This window comes from Maniola hyperantus, chromosome 5 (genome assembly GCF_902806685.2).
Source record: "Maniola hyperantus chromosome 5, iAphHyp1.2, whole genome shotgun sequence".
Classification (NCBI taxonomy): Eukaryota; Metazoa; Arthropoda; class Insecta; order Lepidoptera; family Nymphalidae; genus Maniola; species Maniola hyperantus.
The window spans coordinates 10,204,333-10,223,664 of record NC_048540.1 but is presented as its reverse complement, the minus strand read 5'-3'; the positions used below and the strand labels follow the sequence as shown (position 1 = coordinate 10,223,664).

Here is a 19,332-nt window from a genome sequence, read left to right as displayed (position 1 = left end):
CGCGTGGATTTAGGTTTTCAAAAATCCCTTGGAAACTTTTTGATTTTTCGGGGTGAAAAGTAGCCTATGTCACTCTCCAGGTCTTAAACTATATCCATGCAAAATATCACGTCGATCCGTTGCTTGGATTATGTTCAGCGAGCTTAACGGCTTTAAAGGTTCGAAGAAGAGGCCCCGTGTGACCCCGGCAGGACGTCTTATCGATAACCTAAGTCCTAGACTGCTAAAATCATAACCTTTCCTTTTGGCTTCGCTGTAGTCTGTTAGTCAGATAAAAACAGTCCGATACCTTCCTAGATCTCGTTACTTGTACATTGAAGGAGACAAAATGTCGGTAGGTACCTACTCCATTCTAGATATGCTAGCTATTAGGTATATCCACCTCTTATCATTGTTGTTAGCATGGTGTCCAATGTAATAGATCTTATTACGGTACTTACTGACTCGCGTCTGGTTTTCCCTAAGAGCAAGGTCCTATTTCCTGCAGGTATACCTACCTACTTTGTCAATGACCATTGACCCATCAAGTCGGTATAGAGTTAAACAAAATAGGTATATGTACCTACCTATAGATATAATTTCTATTAATGTCAGCAATAAAAGCGTTAGGTAAGTACCTACTATCTACTCAGATATTTTATTTATTATTAGGTAAGTAGGTTAACGCACAGTCTATTATAATTTAAAACCACGCCTAAAAAGTTACACGAAAATCGGCGACATGATAGGCAAACTAGAAACCGTTAGGCTCGCGACTCCTGCGCTGTCTCAGGAAAGTCCGAAAGTCGTTTGTGGGAATGAGTGAAGGTAATCTTGTAGATTATTCCTACATCAATAGTTACCTACTCTTCTATAATAAAAATCGACAATTAATTTTAGACATGCCTAAATCTATTGAAGTTAGGTATATGCTCCCGAAAAAAGCATAGGCACTACACAATCGAGGAATACCTACGTTTTGACTCACAAGTCACAGCTCGCCCCCGGCTGTATCTGTTTTTCTAAAACAGATTTTCATTTATTTTTAAGCATAATACCTACTTAGTTTTTGATTTATCGTGCTAAATGTCGAAAAATTGGCCTCGGTGCGCGAGTCTGACTCGCACTTGGCCGGTTTTTTAACCACCTTATTACGTGTTACAATTCACAATGAAGCATTTTTGTGTCTTACAATGCAGCATTTTCCTTATAACCTACTCTAGTTAAGTTCGGATGGGGCAACCTCAGATGATCGCATGCGATCGACAATGCGAACGAGTAACTGGGATTGGGAATTGAGATGCATGCGCTGAAATGTTGCGTGCTATGACGAAAACAAGAATTATAAAGGACCAATGGTTTGACGTCCTCTCTGGCGCATTGGTGAGCGCTATGGTCTTATAAGTGAAAGGTCCCGGGTTCGATTCTTAAATCTCGATTTAAAGATTACTTCAAGCACAATTCTAAATAATACCTACATAATAATTATTTAAATAGGTAGGTACCTACTTCTGGTATAATTATAAAGTGTTAATTACACATTTGATTACAGTAATCTTATTATGCAACTATAAGTACCTACGTAGCTTTGACTCTATAACCTATATTAAATTAGTCTGTACTAGACACTAGATGATGCCCGCGACTCCGTCTGCGTGGATTTAGGTTTTAAAACCCCGTGGGAACTCTTTAATCTTCCGGGATAAAATGCAGTCTATGTCGATCTCCAGGATGCAAGCTGTCTCTGTACCAAGTAGATGTCCTCAAAAATCCCGTGGAAATTCTTTGATGTTCCGCTATAAAAAGAAGCCTAAGTCCTTCGGCCTTTCCCGCGATGAAAGCTATCTATGTACCAAATTTTATCAAAATTGGTTTAATGGATGGGCCGTGAAAAGCTAGCAAACAAACAGACAGACAGACACACTTTCGCATTTATAATAATTAAGTGAGAGTATGGAATTTAATTTAATTTTTAGGGTTTCGTACCTCAAAAGAAAAAGGAACCCTTATAGGATCACTTTGTTGTCTGTCCGTCGTGTCTGTCAAGAAAACCTATAGGGTACTTCCCGCTGACCTAGAATCATGAAATTTGGTAGGTAGGTAGGTCTTATAGCACAAGTAAACGACTAAATCCGAAAACCGTCAATTTGAGGCTACATCACAAAAAAAAATTAAAATGTGTTCATGAACAAATAATTATTATTTTCAACTTTCAAAGATAGATTACTATACAAAGCGGGGAGTCATAATATGAAAGTGCAGTTTCTAAAACACATTTTTACGCATTTTTTGATTTATCGTGCAAAATGTCCAATTATACCAAGATCGATTTACCGGTTGATCGGTTTACCGTCAAAAGGTAACACACAGACTAGGGCGGGCGCTATGCGGATGTGCGGGGCATCCCCCCGCCTCATACCCCGATAGTCATCTCGACCTGTCGCGAACTATAGATATGCGTTTGAATCGCCCCGCACCACAAATGGAACTTAATTCCAACTTCCGTGACGGGAATTATAATTATACTATAATTATCATTATACTACTACAGGATTTTATATAAGTAGGTATGTATATTCAGATCAAATAGGAGTACAAGCTAATTATATGTCACCCACAATCAACTCAACTACGGGGGTCAACTATGCAGGCTTAAGGTTTTTCACGTCATATTTAATTATACGTACTTATACTAAGAACTATATTATTCCAGCAAACAGTTGCTTTTCTATGTTGCTGTAAAGCAGAGGCCACACAATATGACGTAGCTTCAAGCGTTGTGTTCTGAATTTGGATGGATGTTCTCAATTCTCACTCATTAGTATTTTGTGTACCTAGATCCATTGTATCGCTAATTCGCGCGATCAGCGCTGGCCCGAGTCGATTGATAATGATTTGGTGCCACTTGTGACAAAAAATTCGCAACAAAATAATAGAATTTTGTTATGCAAGGCTGCAAACTTGTAATTTTGTCGCGAGAGTTTGTATTGAATCCTGAGCGTAGCGAGGATTTCAAAGGCTCGAGCGCAAACAAATTTACAAAAAGTTAGAATAATTAATAATAATAGATACGTAAATGTTATTATTCTGAAACAGCCGCAATATCTAAATCACAATTCTTCGAAGAGTATCCTTGCATGCTAACTGTAGGAAGGTAGGCACCTACCTGCCTAGTTAATTGGACAATTAACTTTGTGACACGTATACTTACGTACATCCCTAGTAAATTAACGGCAGTTAAATTCGCATCTATACCTACCTATCTTCAAGCACGTTACGTGCCACCACAAATATTAACAACTAGCTTATCCTCGCGACTTCATCCGCGTGGACTACAATTTCAAACCTCTATTTCACCCTCTAAGAGCCCTCGCCCACGGCGACTTTTTGTAGCGATACAGTAGCGATGCTGTCGCGCTTCCGCATCGATACAGTCGCGAAGCGGTCGCTAGCTGTGTGCCCTCGCCCACGGTCTTAGATTCAGTCGCGATGCAAACGCGATACTGTCGCGCTTCCGTCTCGATGCAAACGAGAAAAAAATGTTGCACTGATGCATGCTTCTCTATTCATGCGCCACCCTCCCTCCGTTCTTTCCCCGATGTCGTCCAACACGGTCGCGCGTTTGCATCGATACAGTCGCGATGCAGTAGCGCGTTGCTAATCCGACTAACACGCGTTAGTAGTGATGCTGGCGTGTGTTTAGTAAACGCGCGACAGCATCGCTACAAAAAGTCGCCATGGGCGAGGGCTCTTAGGGGTGGAATTATCAAAAATCCTTTCTTAGCGGATGCCCGGATTCCAGCCCGATCCGTCCAGTAGTTTGAGCTGTGCGTTGATAGATCGATCAGTCAGTCAGTCAGTCAGTCACCTTTTCCTTTTATATATTTAAAGATTAGGAACCGCCTATTTTGTGAAACTATCTAGATTTTACTAGGCAAGTACTTTATTTCAACACATAACACCTATTTATCATACATTATGTTATGGTAGAATGATAAAATTAATAAACTTATCAATAAGAATAATTATATGCCCGTAACTTTGTTTGACTATAGGTCTTTAACTGTAGTACCCGTGCAAAAAATTGCGTCGATCCGTTCCTACACTGCGGCGTGATTAAAGGACAAACCAACGAACACACTGATTCTTATTTCTAATGTTTATCCGTAACGAATTGTAGTAGGATCACAAGAAACGTTGTCACGGAGCGAGCGCCCTGAAACAGAACAGCTTAAAGTAGGTAACTTTATGTTGTACCTAAGTAACATTTTTTACCACTTAAGAGTTAATATATAAAATCAATTTATTTATTGCTAGACGTTGCCCCCGAGTTTGTCCGCGTAAATTTAGGTTTTTAAAATCCCGTGGAAACTCTTTGATATTTCGCTATCGAAAGTAGCCCATGTCCTTCGGCCTTTACCGAGATGCAAGCTAAAGTACGTACGTACCAAATCTCATCAAAATCGGTTTAATAGATGGGCCGTGAAAAGCTAGCAAAGAAACAGACAGACAGACAGACACACTTTCGCATTTATAATAATTAAGTAATAGTATGGAATTTAATTTAATTTTTAGGGTTCCGTACCTCAAAAAAAAGGAACCATTATAGGATCACTTTGTTGTCTGTCTGTCTGTCCGTCGTGTCTGTCAAGAAAACCTATAGGGTACTTCGCGTTGACCTAGAATCATGTAATTTGGTAGGTGGGTACGTCTTATAACACAAGTAAAGGAATTAATCTGAAACCCGTGAATTTGTGGTTACATCACAAAAAAAATTAAATGTGTTATGAACAAATAATTAGTATTTTCAATTTTTAAAGTAAGATAACTAAGTGAGGTATCATATGAATAGGCTTTAACCTGTCCATTTTAAAACAGTTTTTCATTTGTTTTTATGCATAATAGTTTTTGGTTTATCGTGCAAAATGTCGAAAAAATACGACTATAGAACCCTCGGTGCGCGAGTCTGACTCGCAGTTGGCCGGTTTTATAGATAGGTAGGTAGCGTATAACTATATAGCTATATAGGTAGCGTATATATGTAATGTAGGTACTCGTTTAAATAAAATAATAGGTATGTACTTACTTCCAACACCATCACGTTATCTAGCTTAAACAAACCATACGCAGTAAAAGTAGGCCTTTGATGGAGTATTTGTAAAGACAAATTAATTGCCTAAAACAAGCAGAATTATGCATTACATAGGAAGGTATCTACCTACAAAAATTGGTACCAAATGGTACCTTTTAATTAAAAAAATATTAAAAAAATCAATAGATTTACCTCCATTTCTATCGTACTACCCAGATCACTGTTTATTATTTGATGTATTACTTGAGGAGTAACAAGAGCCTGGAAAAAGTATAAAGTAAATATATCTCTATAGTAGGTAGGTGCATACGTATCTATTTATAATTATTAATTAATTACCTACTGTCTTCTAGAAATTAGAATAGACTTAAAAAGTGAAGTTAAGTAGGATTTGAATAATGTAATTTTTAGGGTTCCATACCTCAAAAGGAAAAACGGAACCCTTATAGGATCACTTTGTTGTCTGTCTGTCTGTTTGTCTGTCTGTCTGTCTGTCAAGAAACCTACAGGGTACTTCCCGTTGACCTAGAATCATGAAATTTGGTAGGTAGGTAGATCTTATAGCTGACATTTGGGGAAAAATCTGAAAACCGTGAATTTGTGGTTACATCACACAAAAAAAAATTGTGGTCATGAACTAATAATTAGTATTTTAAATTTTCTAAGAAAGATAACTATATCAAGTGGGGTATCATATGAAAGGTATTTACCTGTGCATCCTAAAACAGGTTTTTATTTATTTTTATGCATCATAGTTTTTTAATTATCGTGCAAAATGTTGAAAAAATACGACTGTATTACGGAACCCTCGTTGCGAGAGCCTGACTCGCACTTGGCCGGTTTTTTTTGTAATATTCTGTTGGTGGTTCAATAAAAAAAATTAAAAAAAGAAGTAAGACACTTACCTCTCTAACAGTTCTCTCGCTGAAATATATGCAAACCAACATAACGGCAATGGCATATCCAATTTGCCAGAAAACATAAATTAGGAAATTAATGTACTTCTCGGGATCATGAAATAAACCTGACGCTGTTGCCTCCATAAAATAATAAAGATATAATATTGTAAACAAAAGCGTCAAAAACATCATCATTAATATCACGAGCCCGAATTTATCGTTGGCAGTCTCGGTTGCTGCATACAACATACCGTATATTCTTCCACACGCCTTGATCTTTTTACACAGATATTTATCTTTGACATTACAAATTGCATTTGGAACAGTCTGTTGTTGTAAACGAAATTTAAAAAACTCTGAAGAGGTACGTAATCTTATTGAATTAAGAGCCCTGTTCAAAAATTTGTACCTCCTTTTCAAAATTAAAAGGTAAGAGCAGTACTGTGCTGTTATAATGAAAATTATGGAATCTGTGAAAACCATATGAAATAGTTTTTCCGCTGGCATGCTCGTGCCACCACGAAGAGACATCCATACACTAAACATCCGGGTCCCACTGATACACGCTTGGATGAGAAATAAATAGAAGGCCAAAAGCAGGCTATTCGAATAAATCATCGGCTCGTTCAAAGCTTGGAAAGCTTTATCTATTTCAATGATCAATTGGACATCTTCAGTGCTTCCGCTCAGGTCAAAAGGCACCTTCCACATTGCGTACAACATGAAAACACAGACGGTAAATCTCTCTACGTCGTCGCCGTATCGTTGAAGTCTCGTATCGTAAAGGGCCCTTAATATGGTGTGATCTTCCATACTAATTTTGAAAATACAATAGAAATATGAAGTGTACCAAATAATAAAAGATATAAAACCAAACCAAGTAAATGCTTGAACAACTCTACTCTCAGGGGTACATTCTATCGTTATCACCGACGCGCCGATTAATTTTCTTATGAATCGTATAAAATAAGCTGTTTCCACAATGTTTTCTTGCAGTTTCGGCTTTTGTAATAAATTCAATTTCTTAATTAAATTGTACATTTCAGCACGGAGTTTTGTTCTCTTCTGGATAAGCTCACGGCACTACATCTATTAAAGTTTTAATGTAATGAAACAATTTAGTATGAACTGTTTACATTATGAAAATTGCCTTACTACGTGTTATCCATAAAGTGACAATTTCTTTTATTATAATTGCCTAAATTAACGCTTATGTTGTGGACTTGCCATAACAAATTCTATACTTTCAACATGATTCCGATAAGGGATACTTAATATTTGTAAAATTAGACAAAACGCAAACAAATAAAACAAGTTATGGTATTCGCCATTATCCAATGGATAATTAATTTTATTTCTTTTGAAAGTTCACATTTACAGTCCATTTTGTGATAACCTTCATTAATGAACATCATAGGCATTCTATATATTGTCCAGATTAACAAATAAATGGAGGCATATTATATACACAGGATTTCTAGGTGTTGAAACTCTTTTCGCGTTTATTTATAAGCACTATACAACTTTACATATTGTGAAATTACAAGCGCTTTAGTATACAATATATTTTATTATAATACTATGATATATCTCAATCTCGCTACCAAAAATATAGTAATCGCAATACAACGTACATTTTGATAACTAAGTAAATAAAAACTTACAAACAATAAAATAATTGTGCTCCTCGTAATAGCAATCACAATAATCTAGTACATAAGAGAGCGTTTTCTAACATTATTTCTTAATAATAGTTAATTCATAATAAAAGGTCTCATTTGCTTAGTATTATTATTTTTATGTTGAAATTGTATATTATTATCTTAGCGATTATGTTTTTGGAGTACCAATGTATCAACTCCATAACCCAAAGGTTATATATACGAGCCTCGAGAGAAAGCTAATGGTCAACGCATAACATGAGCAATGAGCATTTTCAGAAAGCGCACTTTAATAGCGAAGAACAACTTTGACTGAGAGCGCTTTAACCATACCAAAAGTTTGTTCCTTAAGTTTTTAAATAGGTAAGGTTTTAAAATCGACTACGACTACGGTATTGTTGTCTTAGGCAACTTTATGCATTATGGTGAATTTATGGTGAATTATTTATGGTGAATGTTTACACTTAAAAATCAGTACGTGATGGTAATTTCCAAGAACATGATCAATTACAAAAGAATAAAAACGCCTCAAGAATCTGTTGTACTTCGATTCTGTAAAAAAATCCAAAATTAAATTAATCCAGTGTAGTTAACCCTAATGACAGATGTAGCGATCAATTAAGAAATATTCTGTGTGACTCAATGGTGGTAAATAATAATAAATAAGTACTTGCAGGTTCCAATGGAGCTTAATATAAATAACATTGTAATTTGTACCTTAGCCGCAAGCTTTATTAAGGATTTGAAATTGAGATTTTATAAATATGATGTAATTACTACACATTAATATTTAGGAACATTGTAGAGCTAGGCTACAATTTTTTTTATTTTTTTATTTATTTAAAAACTGTCAAATAGAATAACAAATTAAATACTTAAATTATTATTACAACTTGATTGGAATGTAATGAAACAGAAATAAATATCATAGTCATAAAATAAATTAACTGAAAATACATATACTATACAAAAAATATAACTCTCAAAAAATATTGTAGTAGTAAAAAAAAAACATTTAGATTATTTACTGCTTCAGGGATAAATGAAGTTTTATAAAAAATCATATGTAAAATATCATATTATGTTCCTGCGCTACTTTTTAAGGTCTGATCTCCTACTTTATTTCCAAAGAGCTTTCTACAAACTACAAATTGTTATTTTTTTTAAACGTAGAATAATAATGTGTAGGTACATTTCGTATTTAAACAGCCGTGGTAATAGATATTCAACTTTGGAAATCAAAAACGATACTTATTTAATATGTGTGCCCTTATATCATTACGAACTTGTTGTTCTGATAAATATTAGCTTATTTTAAATCCGTTTAGTCAAAAAAAAAATTTAAAGAATTTATACGTTATACGATTTAATTTACTTAGTACGAGTATTTCAAGCTGTAGGTATTGTTTTAGGTAGGACTATATTCATTTCATAATCATTTATTCTACTTCGTTCATATATTATTTTGAGTTACTATAAGTATTTTGCATTTTAAATAATGGTCTTTATAGTTTAAGTTTCGAATATACTTAATAATAACCTATCTGTGAAATATTTTAGAAAATTATCACACTTTCAGGCAATAAAAATAAATAACTGTATATTATATTACGGGTATATTTTGCTTATGTACTTCGATATTTATTCTATATAGAACTTTTGAGGCACCATTACAAAGCCAAGCCAATCGAAACTTCACCTTATTCTATAGAGGTAAAATTTAAATGAAACCTATACTTAATAAGATTCATTGAAATAAATGCATTTTTGTGACATTAAAGGCGGTTACGCACTCATCCTATCCGAGTTCGTGAAAATACGTTCCTTTTTGTTTTGTATGGTAGCTTATGACGTTAAGTCGCTGATAATCGCTGTATGGCGATTTCGTAAAACATTATTACAATCTCAATTATTGTGATTGGCTGAATTTGTGCGATTCTTGTTGCAACAATGCATTGTAGGCATACTAGGTACCGCAATCGCGCAGACGGTATTCTCACGGATGACGGATAGAACTCGGATGACGGAAGTGCAGTGCGTTATCGCTGTAACAATAGTCGAATTATATCATTGTGACATAATAGTTAACATTGACAGCAGTTATATAATATTGTGTTTTATTTTTTTTCATAATTATTATAGTGTCATATGTGTTTTAATTAAAAGTTTGGTCTGCTTCTAATATTACTCCCATCATTAATTTTGTTAACAATATACTGTATAGTAGACAAATACTAATTACATATTTTTATTTATCCCTCTTAAGGTGGCGTCTAATTGTCTATTATAAACATTAGACATCTTAATTTTTACCTGTCTAAAATAGTAGAATTTAGCTGCCAACAGTGAAAATATTGATAACAAATGCACTTGTAAATTACGCGAGCGTATTTATTTTATGTTCGTGTCAAAATAATTAATTTCAAGTTAATGACATAAATATTCTGATCTCACATTAGATATAAACTATTAACTTTAAGCTGCCTTTCAACTATTTAATAGCCGCCTAAAGTAATGAAATACAGCCGCAATTATTTATGTTTTATTGTAATAATTTAACATTAACCTAATATTTTTGATAGCACAATATGTTTAAGATCTAAATATACTATGTATCGAAAGTTTTTTTAATGAATTACATAATATCTGCTGAATGGATTAATAACTTTGGTACTTTCAAAGTAAAATGCCAACATTATTTCGGTGTTTTTTACGATATGGGCTTTTGATAAGAGATAAATGCTAAATAGTTGTATTTCAAATAGAGACCAATGACAAAAGCTGTTGTTTATTAAAGATAACACAAATTTGTCTCAATAGGCTAGTTGACACTTTTTTTAAGTAGGTCTTAAATGGTTAATATTTGTCCTATTAGATCAAAAAAATTAACACTATATTTTTTTGCGCCCTAGAAACCGTAAAACTTTAATTTAAAAATATATTTTTCTTAGACAGGTGAAAACACTGTCGGCCATGTTTGGCCGATAGATTATCTGTGCTCTGACGTCATGCATTTGTAAACAACAGCATAACCTCCCAAAGTTTAATAAACATGACTTCTATACTAGTTTACATGAAAAATATAGTAATTATCGGTATTGTATCATCCGAGAATGTAAAAACGCATCGATAAAGACCACAGGAAAGTTGTGGATTAGAGTGCCCAGTGAAATAAATATACGTAACACGCGAAGACTTGCTTAAAGGGATCCTATATGACTAACGACTGCAACCCAAATTTATTTTTGCAAAGATCACTTTGTTGTAAGTCTTACTTAATAACTTATTCAATTTATAAAGAGAAAACGATAATTTTTTACGTTTACTATGAGTTTTTAGAAATATATAAAAACTAGCTTATGCTCGTGACTTCGCCCGCGTGGACTTCATAAATTTCAAACCCCCATTTAACCCACTCAGGGGTGGAATTTCAAAAAATCCTTTCCTAGTGGATACCTTCTCTTTACCTACAAAGAACACACGCACCAAATTTCATGTATCTAGGACCAGCTGTTTAGATGTTTAGGCTGTGCGTTGATATATAAGTTAGTCTGGAGGACTTGGAATTTTATATATATGGATACTACGTTAGTCAATAGGGATGACATTTGTTTGTTTACATATTTAATGACGTCACATCATGGCTGACAGCGTTTTCTGAGTTTCAAATAAAAATAAAAACTGTATTTTTTAAATTGGATTTATATATCCATCCTGCGTTTTTAATAATTGTTATTGATATATTTCGTTGTCTTAAGCAAAATACTATAATAAATAATCATTTATTGGACGAAATTAGATATGAGTCAAGTAGCCTATTTTAGCCTCTTAAATATAGTTCGTAAAAAATGATTCCTCACGCGGCATTTTTAACTCCATGGGTCCACTGTCGTGTCAAAAGTACGATTCACCTTTATAATAAGGACTAAAATCGTACTTTTGACATGGACACAAAAAGTTAAAATGGCGCGTGAAGAGTTAAATTTTACGCGATATACTTTTTTATTTTTCCCTACATTATTGTCGTGGCGCCTCCTGTTTATGCTTAGTTAGACTCGGCTTGCCGCCCGGGTTTGAGGGTTGAAACCAGAGACGTCACGAAGGCTAGTTTGTGAATGTTTGATTATGCACTCACCCTTGCTCGATGCGCAGTCTGCTTGCGCGTGCGACACCAGGTTAATGCGCCGTCTCCGCGGCACTGAGGCGACGGGCGAGGAAGCGGCCTTCCTCCCCGTCGCATAGGACAGAATCCACTGCCTCGCACTCTGTAATACATATATGGGACGGGCAGATTTCGCCTAGACGAAATCTGCCGGGGCTACTGTCTTCCTCGCCGCTAAGCGGGGAAGACCAGTGCTGACTAGCGCTAAATTAAAGGAGGAACGGTTCCATCATTAGCCCAGCCATTAGGATTATAATTGGGTCCAATTGACCTACCGCGTTTCGGTCAGGTAACTGGCTATTCGTGCCGGCTCAAAGTGCCACACCTTTGCTTGCTACTTACGCCGAGAGTTAGCCGGGGTCGTCACTGACGTCGAGAGCTAGCTGGTCTCGTCATCTGTATCGAGAGTTAGCGGTTCGACGCTAAGGCCTGCCACCCGAGGGCCCCTACGACTCTCGATACTGACGGATTACTTTCTCCCAGCCAAGTCCTGCCAACAAGGGTCCCAATGGCTCCCGACGCTGACGATTTACTATTCCGACTAAGGCCTGCCAATAAAGGGCCCTTACGACTCTCGACGTTGGCTACATGGAAACGTTCCTTATGCACACAATTAATAGCAATCAAATATAGTTACTTATAGTTAGCCACTTACGAGTAATAATACAGGATGCGAGGCACCGAACTGATGACGGTGGGCGTGCTGTGAGGCGAGGCTGCCGTGCTCGGATCCAGTCAGTTAACAAAATGGTGGGCGCCGTGGTTCGAGGCTTCGACCACAGACAGTCGGCGTCGCGTTTCAAGTGTAGACCATTAGACCCACAGAGTAAAGTCACAGACAACTTACCATAGTATTTTAAGCGTCCGGCTCTGGATTCCTCTCCTTCTAATCTCGTTTTGCTCGTTATTGTAATTAGATATTATAATTGGATGATTTAATTTTACGATGATTACTATTTATATTTTGTACAATTAACTATTTCGCGACGTTCGTCGCGACACTCCCCAACAACGGAAGTTACAATAAGACGATAAGATTCTGCGTCCATTCCTTAATCTTCTCGAGGGCCCTGACAGCCGCTTCTCTCTTGGGTCTTGGCTCCTCGGAAGAAAGGTCTACTTCGTTTGCGTTAGTAATCTCCTCTGGCAGAAGTTGATCCTCTAACATCGTCTCATTATGGTCTTGTATGGTGTGATCATTTTCCTTTTCAGGTGCATCGATTTCACCACTACGTATCTCACTGGTTTCTCCAGTGGTTTCTTCGTGCACTTCTCTTGTTATGCGTTCGGAAGGTATATAGTTGTAACTTGGTCTAGGTTTGTCAGCTAGAGCGTGAGCTTCTTGTTCGTCCATTTCCAGTGGATATAAGTGTGAAATGGATCTAATATATTCGCTATTATCTACTTTTACTTTCGCTGTTCTGCTAAATCCATCCTTCCCCTTCATAAGTTTTGTTATTTTCCCAACTCGCCAGCTTTCCCGATTAGGATGTTCCCCCTTTATCTGGACTATTTGTCCTTCTTGAGGTTCTAATTTAGAAGTGACTCTTGGATCTCTATGTGAATGCTGGTATCTTTCTCGAAGGCTGAGAAGGTAACGATTAGAAAACATTTCTCTAAATTCTTCCTGGATTTTAAGAGCTCTTTTCCAACCTTTAACTAGTTCCCTTTTTGTAACGGTTCCTTCTGCTAAAGGTTCCTTCCGGGTAGTCTCTACTGTTATACATTTTCCTACAGCCAAGAAATCAACTGGTTTCAATATGTCGGAGATACTCGGCAGTAATCGGGACGCAAACGTTGTCTAGTGGCGTTGATCGAGTCTACGCATTATGACACAATCTGGGTTACCATGGACACGTAAGAATAACAATATGGTTTGAAGATGGTAAGAGAAACGACTTGTGTACTTGTGTAGAATCGTATCCCGCGTTCCTATTAAGCCAACATGATAACCCTGTAGATAAACGCCCAATAGAAGGTAATACGACGATCCTAGAGCTCTCTGCCGACAAATATATGATCCAGCTCGGCATCTATATGGGTGAGTGGACGTGTATTTACCACGGCTTCAATTTCCTTCATTACTGTAGATAGTTCGTGATCCTTAAGACAGTGTTTTTATAATGTTCTTGTTCCTTTTCGTTTATTCTATATTACAGAAATAGTTTCATTAATTTCAACTTCCTCATCTTCACTATCATTCGGAAGAGCCTCCCGAAACAAAAAGGGATCACTATTCGTTGCCCTTTGTGGCAATGTATCAGATGCTTGTAACAAATATTGAGGTCCAGTTAACCATTTCGCTTTATCTTCACAAGTGCTGTAAGGTTTATTTGCTACATCTGCGGGATTTAGCTCTGAGGGAACATATCTTATGATCAATTCTTTGTTTCATTTAATTTCTTGGATTCTCCTTGCTACGAATGGTGGTAAAAGTTTAGAAGACTTGCACCATCCGATTACAATTTGGCTATCGGTCCAAAGAAATTGATGTGTTACTTTTGCAGGAAGAAAGTTCCGAATACATTTTATAAGACGACTTCTTAAATAATTTAGCAGGTAGGATATGTGGTGCAACAAATCCGCAAGGATCGTAGATTGAAGCGATCACTCTCAATACTTCCCGTTTATTGTTCGCATTAGAGTCGATCTTGTATCTCAATTGAAGTAGATCTTCCTTTAAATCCCAATCAAGTCCTAATATCTTAACACGGATTTCCTTTGACGAGTCTGGGATTTGTGTCATAAATTCATAAGAATTAGAACTCCACTCCCTTAAGTTCATAGACATTTGTTTAAACGCTTTTTTGGAGTCGGTATATAATTCTGATGGTTTTCTCCTTCTGATGGACACAATGATGCAAGTAATGAACAGGATGTTCTTCCTTTTCAGATTTCGCGTTCACAACTGCTGTTTGAAGTATAGTAGTATCCTTGGTATCTAATTGCATTAAATTATTAGTTGATTCGTTTGTATTCTTATTATTTATATAATCATTTATTATTATTATTCTTATTTATTATTTACATTCTTATTTATTATTTTTATTTATTTATTAGTTGTTTCACTCTCCTTTTGTAGATTTTTAGGACAAAGTGCCCGATTGTGAGATCCAATCTCGTTACAGTGTGCACATTTTATTTTTCTCTCACATATCTTTACGGTATGTCCTATGCGAAGACATGCGTAGCATCGGTTAATTAATTTATTTTTCCTTTCTCGTAACGTTGTAAAGGCTTTGCATTGATCGTTAAAATGGTTCTCCTGACAGAAGATGCAGTGAAGTTTTCTTTTCTTTTCGTGTTGCCTTTCTTGGTTTCCTACTGGCTCTTCCCATTTTCTTTTGAATTGTTTCCTAGAACTTCCCTGACAACCTTGAAATAGTCCCCGATTTTTATCTTGTTTCTTTGTGGACATTTCTTTACTTGTTGGCCTTTTGGATTTTAATTTCATATTATTGTCGTCGGATGCATTCGCGTGTAGAGATTGGGTAGTGTAATTGTCTTCAGATTTTCCCTGGATAACTCTCTCTGCGTCTTCCCTAGCCGTGATAATGACTTCGAGGCATTTCCTTATCTCCTCGATGGACTCGGTGTTTATTTTCATTTTCATTTCGTAAATGATTTCTTGCGGGAATTTTTCCATGATTAGGAAACGTAGATGGTTGTGGTTTATGTCCTCGCCCAGCGATTTAAGCACCCTAAGATGTCGTTCGATCTCGTTCAGTGTTTGTCTCACCTCCGTGACATTCATTGCGGTGGAAGCCTTGACACGATACAGTGCTGAGTAGTGTGCATCAATTATGTGGTTTTCCTTCCCATATCGATTTTTTAATGTCACTAGAGCTATACTGTAATTCTTGTTTGTTGTCTCTAAGCCTTCCACGATCTTCTTCGCTTCACCTTTCAATGAAGCTTTTAAATACAATAGCTTGTCAACATCGGTTAAGTTTCGTTTGTCAATATTTGAGCTGAATTGATCCCAAAATGTTGACCATTGCAGGATATCGCCGTCGAATTCCGGTAAACTCAGTTTCGGTAGCCGGCTGTTTAGATTCGGATTCGTATCCCTGTTGACTTGATTTTCTCGTTCAATTACTTTAATCTTTTCTTTAATTTTGACTTTAAGTTCACACAATATATCTTCGGCTTCTAATTGTACTGTAGATATCTCGGATATGTCATCAGGCGCAGGATCGTTGCTTAATCGAAAGTAATTGGTTAATTCGGAGCTCAATCTATTTAACGAAGTTTGTAATTTCAAAGAAATAATTTCTGCTTCTTGTATAATCGTTGGAGATTGAATTGTTGGATCATCAAGAGTTTCTATTATTTGAGATGCATTGGTGGATAGATTTTGTAATTTTGTTTTCATCGAGTGCAACATCACCATGAGACTTTGATCCATCTTGTCGGTATGTTCGAAATATTAGTAGATAAAAGTTCCTTTAAACGGGTTAGTGGTTTAAGGTTTTTAGAATTTTAGTTGATGTCTTCGTTGTGACCGGAAACTTCGTGGCTCGTCTCTCTATAAATGAAATAGCACCGCTTAGGAGAAAAGCGAGAGAGAAAGAAAGGAAGCGGATTGGCCAAAACAAAAAAAAAAAATTTTTTTTTTAATTTTATTTATCTGTGTCAGTATCGTAGATCTATTTTTCAAATGATCGTTCATCTTTCATTTATTTCACTTTAAAGTTCATTTAAAACTTCTATTTAGTTGTTGTGTTACATCAATGTCCTATGGTTTGAATATTCATGGTAACCCTTGTTCTATAAATCTCATATATTCATCAAATAATTTATCAAATAAATTTCAACGACTAGTTATAACGAAATAATTTTGTACCGTTGTTGTTGTAGAATGAAATTAATTAGTATCGCGGATAAAGTAAGTAACCGACTTTATCATAAATCAATTTCATAGTCCGGCCCTGTCGTCATAGTGTGACAACGACCTTATCAATAATTGTCAGTCATCTGCCCACAGATGTGTACACAATTCCACTAACATGCTAGAAGGGTTATGCCTACCCTTGCAACAAGATATAGAATGTAGTAAAATAGAGTAGCATTATACCTCTATTCAATAAACTTCTACAAATATTCTTAAATCTCTGTACATTCTACTGGCTTTTATTTCATGCCTAAGGTTCGCATTGCTAAACCGGGTCTCAATTTTAGTATTTAATCATCTCAGTTACTAGGTATGCGTGGGCACACACACTGTGTGACCATTCAGCATAAGCATTCAATGATTGACCCCTTCGTATCAAAATTGTATGATCATAGCAATCTCAAGTCGGGTAGGTATGTGTGTGTAACTATTTAACCGTTCTAGCAAGTCCAGTGTGAATGCACCGGCAAAGGTCAGTGTACTATCGCAGGTGACTGCTCTAGGTACCTATCGTTTATTGTTAATGTCCATATCACTTCACTGTTTCATTCATAAAATTTGTGAAAAAAAAAAAACAATTCCTTGCGCACCGAGACGAAGGGTTTTTTCACATTTATAACTGTTATACAAGAAACGATAACCTTTAGAATTGATTTTCTTTCTTACTAGGTGCGGAACCCTAAACACTTTTGAAATTGACTCATCTTTAAGTCTCAGTTGAATATGATATTACAATAATCTTAATTTGTCAGAAAGTTCATGCGAGCTCAAACTTTTATTTTAATTGATTTAGTCCCACATGGATCAACATAATTATAATAATTATTCCACTAAACTGCAATAACAGTGTCACTTTATTGTGAATATAATAATTCAGAACGTTGGTAATACCGTCGCATCTTTACAATTAGACTTTAACAGAGAATGAGGTTATTCTTAATTTTCGGTTTCCTTTATTCTATTATAGGACTATACGCACAGCATCCTCCTTTATTCTTCACATTAGGTAGGTACCTATCCTTTATTAAATTAAACATTGAACATTTGTCACTATTCACTACAATGTATTGTAGGTATTTATATTAAAACTGTCTAAGAAAACGTTAAAATCATCAGTGAAATGCAACATAACTTTGCTTATTTAAAGTAGATATTAGAGTTTAAAGTGTTAGTTATAAGTAGAATTATTCATCACCTGTAGGTAGGTATCAAAACTCAATAGTAGGAAAAATAATTTTCATGTGTAGGTAGGTAGGTCATTCACGCTTAAGAATAATCATATTCAGAACAAATCACATAGCTACGAGAAAACAAGACATGAAAATAACCTATTAAGGTCTAATGGTCTTTGCCGCTCTATACGTGTCGAGACTTGTCGAGACATGTCTGATTTAGGTCAGTGCATAACAACATTCACAACTTATTTGACAACCCTCTTTCTTTTAGCATTTTTTGCTGAAAGCTCATTTACTGATTTATCAGATCCTCAGCATCTCCACCATGTCGTGACGCCTCCTGTTCATGCTTAGTTAGACTCGGCTTGCCGCCCGGGTTTGAGGGTTGAAACCAGAGACGTCACGAAGGCTAGTTTGTGAATGTTTGATTATGCACTCACCCTTGCTCGATGCGCAGTCTGCTTGCGCGTGCGACACCAGGTTAATGCGCCGTCTCCGCGGCACTGAGGCGACGGGCGAGGAAGCGGCCTTCCTCCCCGTCGCATAGGACAGAATCCACTGCCTCGCACTCTGTAATACATATATGGGACGGGCAGATTTCGCCTAGACGAAATCTGCCGGGGCTACTGTCTTCCTCGCCGCTAAGCGGGGAAGACCAGTGCTGACTAGCGCTAAATTAAAGGAGGAACGGTTCCATCATTAGCCCTAGCCATTAGGATTATAATTGGGTCCCATTGACCTACCGCGTTTCGGTCAGGTAACTGGCTATTCGTGCCGGCTCAAAGTGCCACACCTTTGCTTGCTACTTACGCCGAGAGTTAGCCGGGGTCGTCACTGACGTCGAGAGCTAGCTGGTCTCGTCATCTGTATCGAGAGTTAGCGGTTCGACGCTAAGGCCTGCCACCCGAGGGCCCCTACGACTCTCGATACTGACGGATTACTTTCTCCCAGCCAAGTCCTGCCAACAAGGGTCCCAATGGCTCCCGACGCTGACGATTTACTATTCCGACTAAGGCCTGCCAATAAAGGGCCCTTACGACTCTCGACGTTGGCTACATGGAAACGTTCCTTATGCACATAATTAATAGCAATCAAATATAGTTACTTATAGTTAGCCACTTACGAGTAATAATACAGGATGCGAGGCACCGAACTGATGACGGTGGGCGTGCTGTGAGGCGAGGCTGCCGTGCTCGGATCCAGTCAGTTAACAAAATGGTGGGCGCCGTGGTTCGAGGCTTCGACCACAGACAGTCGGCGTCGCGTTTCAAGTGTAGACCATTAGACCCACAGAGTAAAGTCACAGACAACTTACCATAGTATTTTAAGCGTCCGGCTCTGGATTCCTCTCCTTCTAATCTCGTTTTGCTCGTTATTGTAATTAGATATTATAATTGGATGATTTAATTTTACGATGATTACTATTTATATTTTGTACAATTAAATATTTCGCGACGTTCGTCGCGACAC

At 36.7% G+C, this 19,332-nt stretch overlaps 1 protein-coding gene and 2 long non-coding RNA genes across 3 annotated transcripts; all 3 read right to left on the bottom strand.

The window, feature by feature from the left end:
* Window positions 1-4,132: 4,132 nt before the first annotated feature.
* LOC117982571 (putative gustatory receptor 28a) lies at window positions 4,133-7,011 on the bottom strand. The gene is made up of 4 exons (XM_069498689.1): window positions 5,977-7,011; window positions 5,264-5,332; window positions 5,066-5,155; window positions 4,133-4,195 (listed from the first exon to the last, which is right to left on the bottom strand). The coding sequence occupies exons 1-4, from the start codon at window positions 7,009-7,011 to the stop codon at window positions 4,133-4,135; spliced, it is 1,257 nt and encodes a 418-aa protein (XP_069354790.1).
* Window positions 7,012-11,766: 4,755 nt separating this feature from the next.
* Window positions 11,767-16,155, bottom strand: LOC138402323 (uncharacterized). Its single transcript, XR_011236732.1, has 2 exons — window positions 12,449-16,155; window positions 11,767-11,896 (listed from the first exon to the last, which is right to left on the bottom strand). It is a non-coding gene; the product is annotated as an uncharacterized lncRNA (long non-coding RNA).
* Window positions 16,156-18,302: 2,147 nt separating this feature from the next.
* LOC138402329 (uncharacterized) lies at window positions 18,303-19,324 on the bottom strand. Its single transcript, XR_011236734.1, has 2 exons — window positions 18,986-19,324; window positions 18,303-18,432 (listed from the first exon to the last, which is right to left on the bottom strand). It is a non-coding gene; the product is annotated as an uncharacterized lncRNA (long non-coding RNA).
* Window positions 19,325-19,332: the final 8 nt, after the last annotated feature.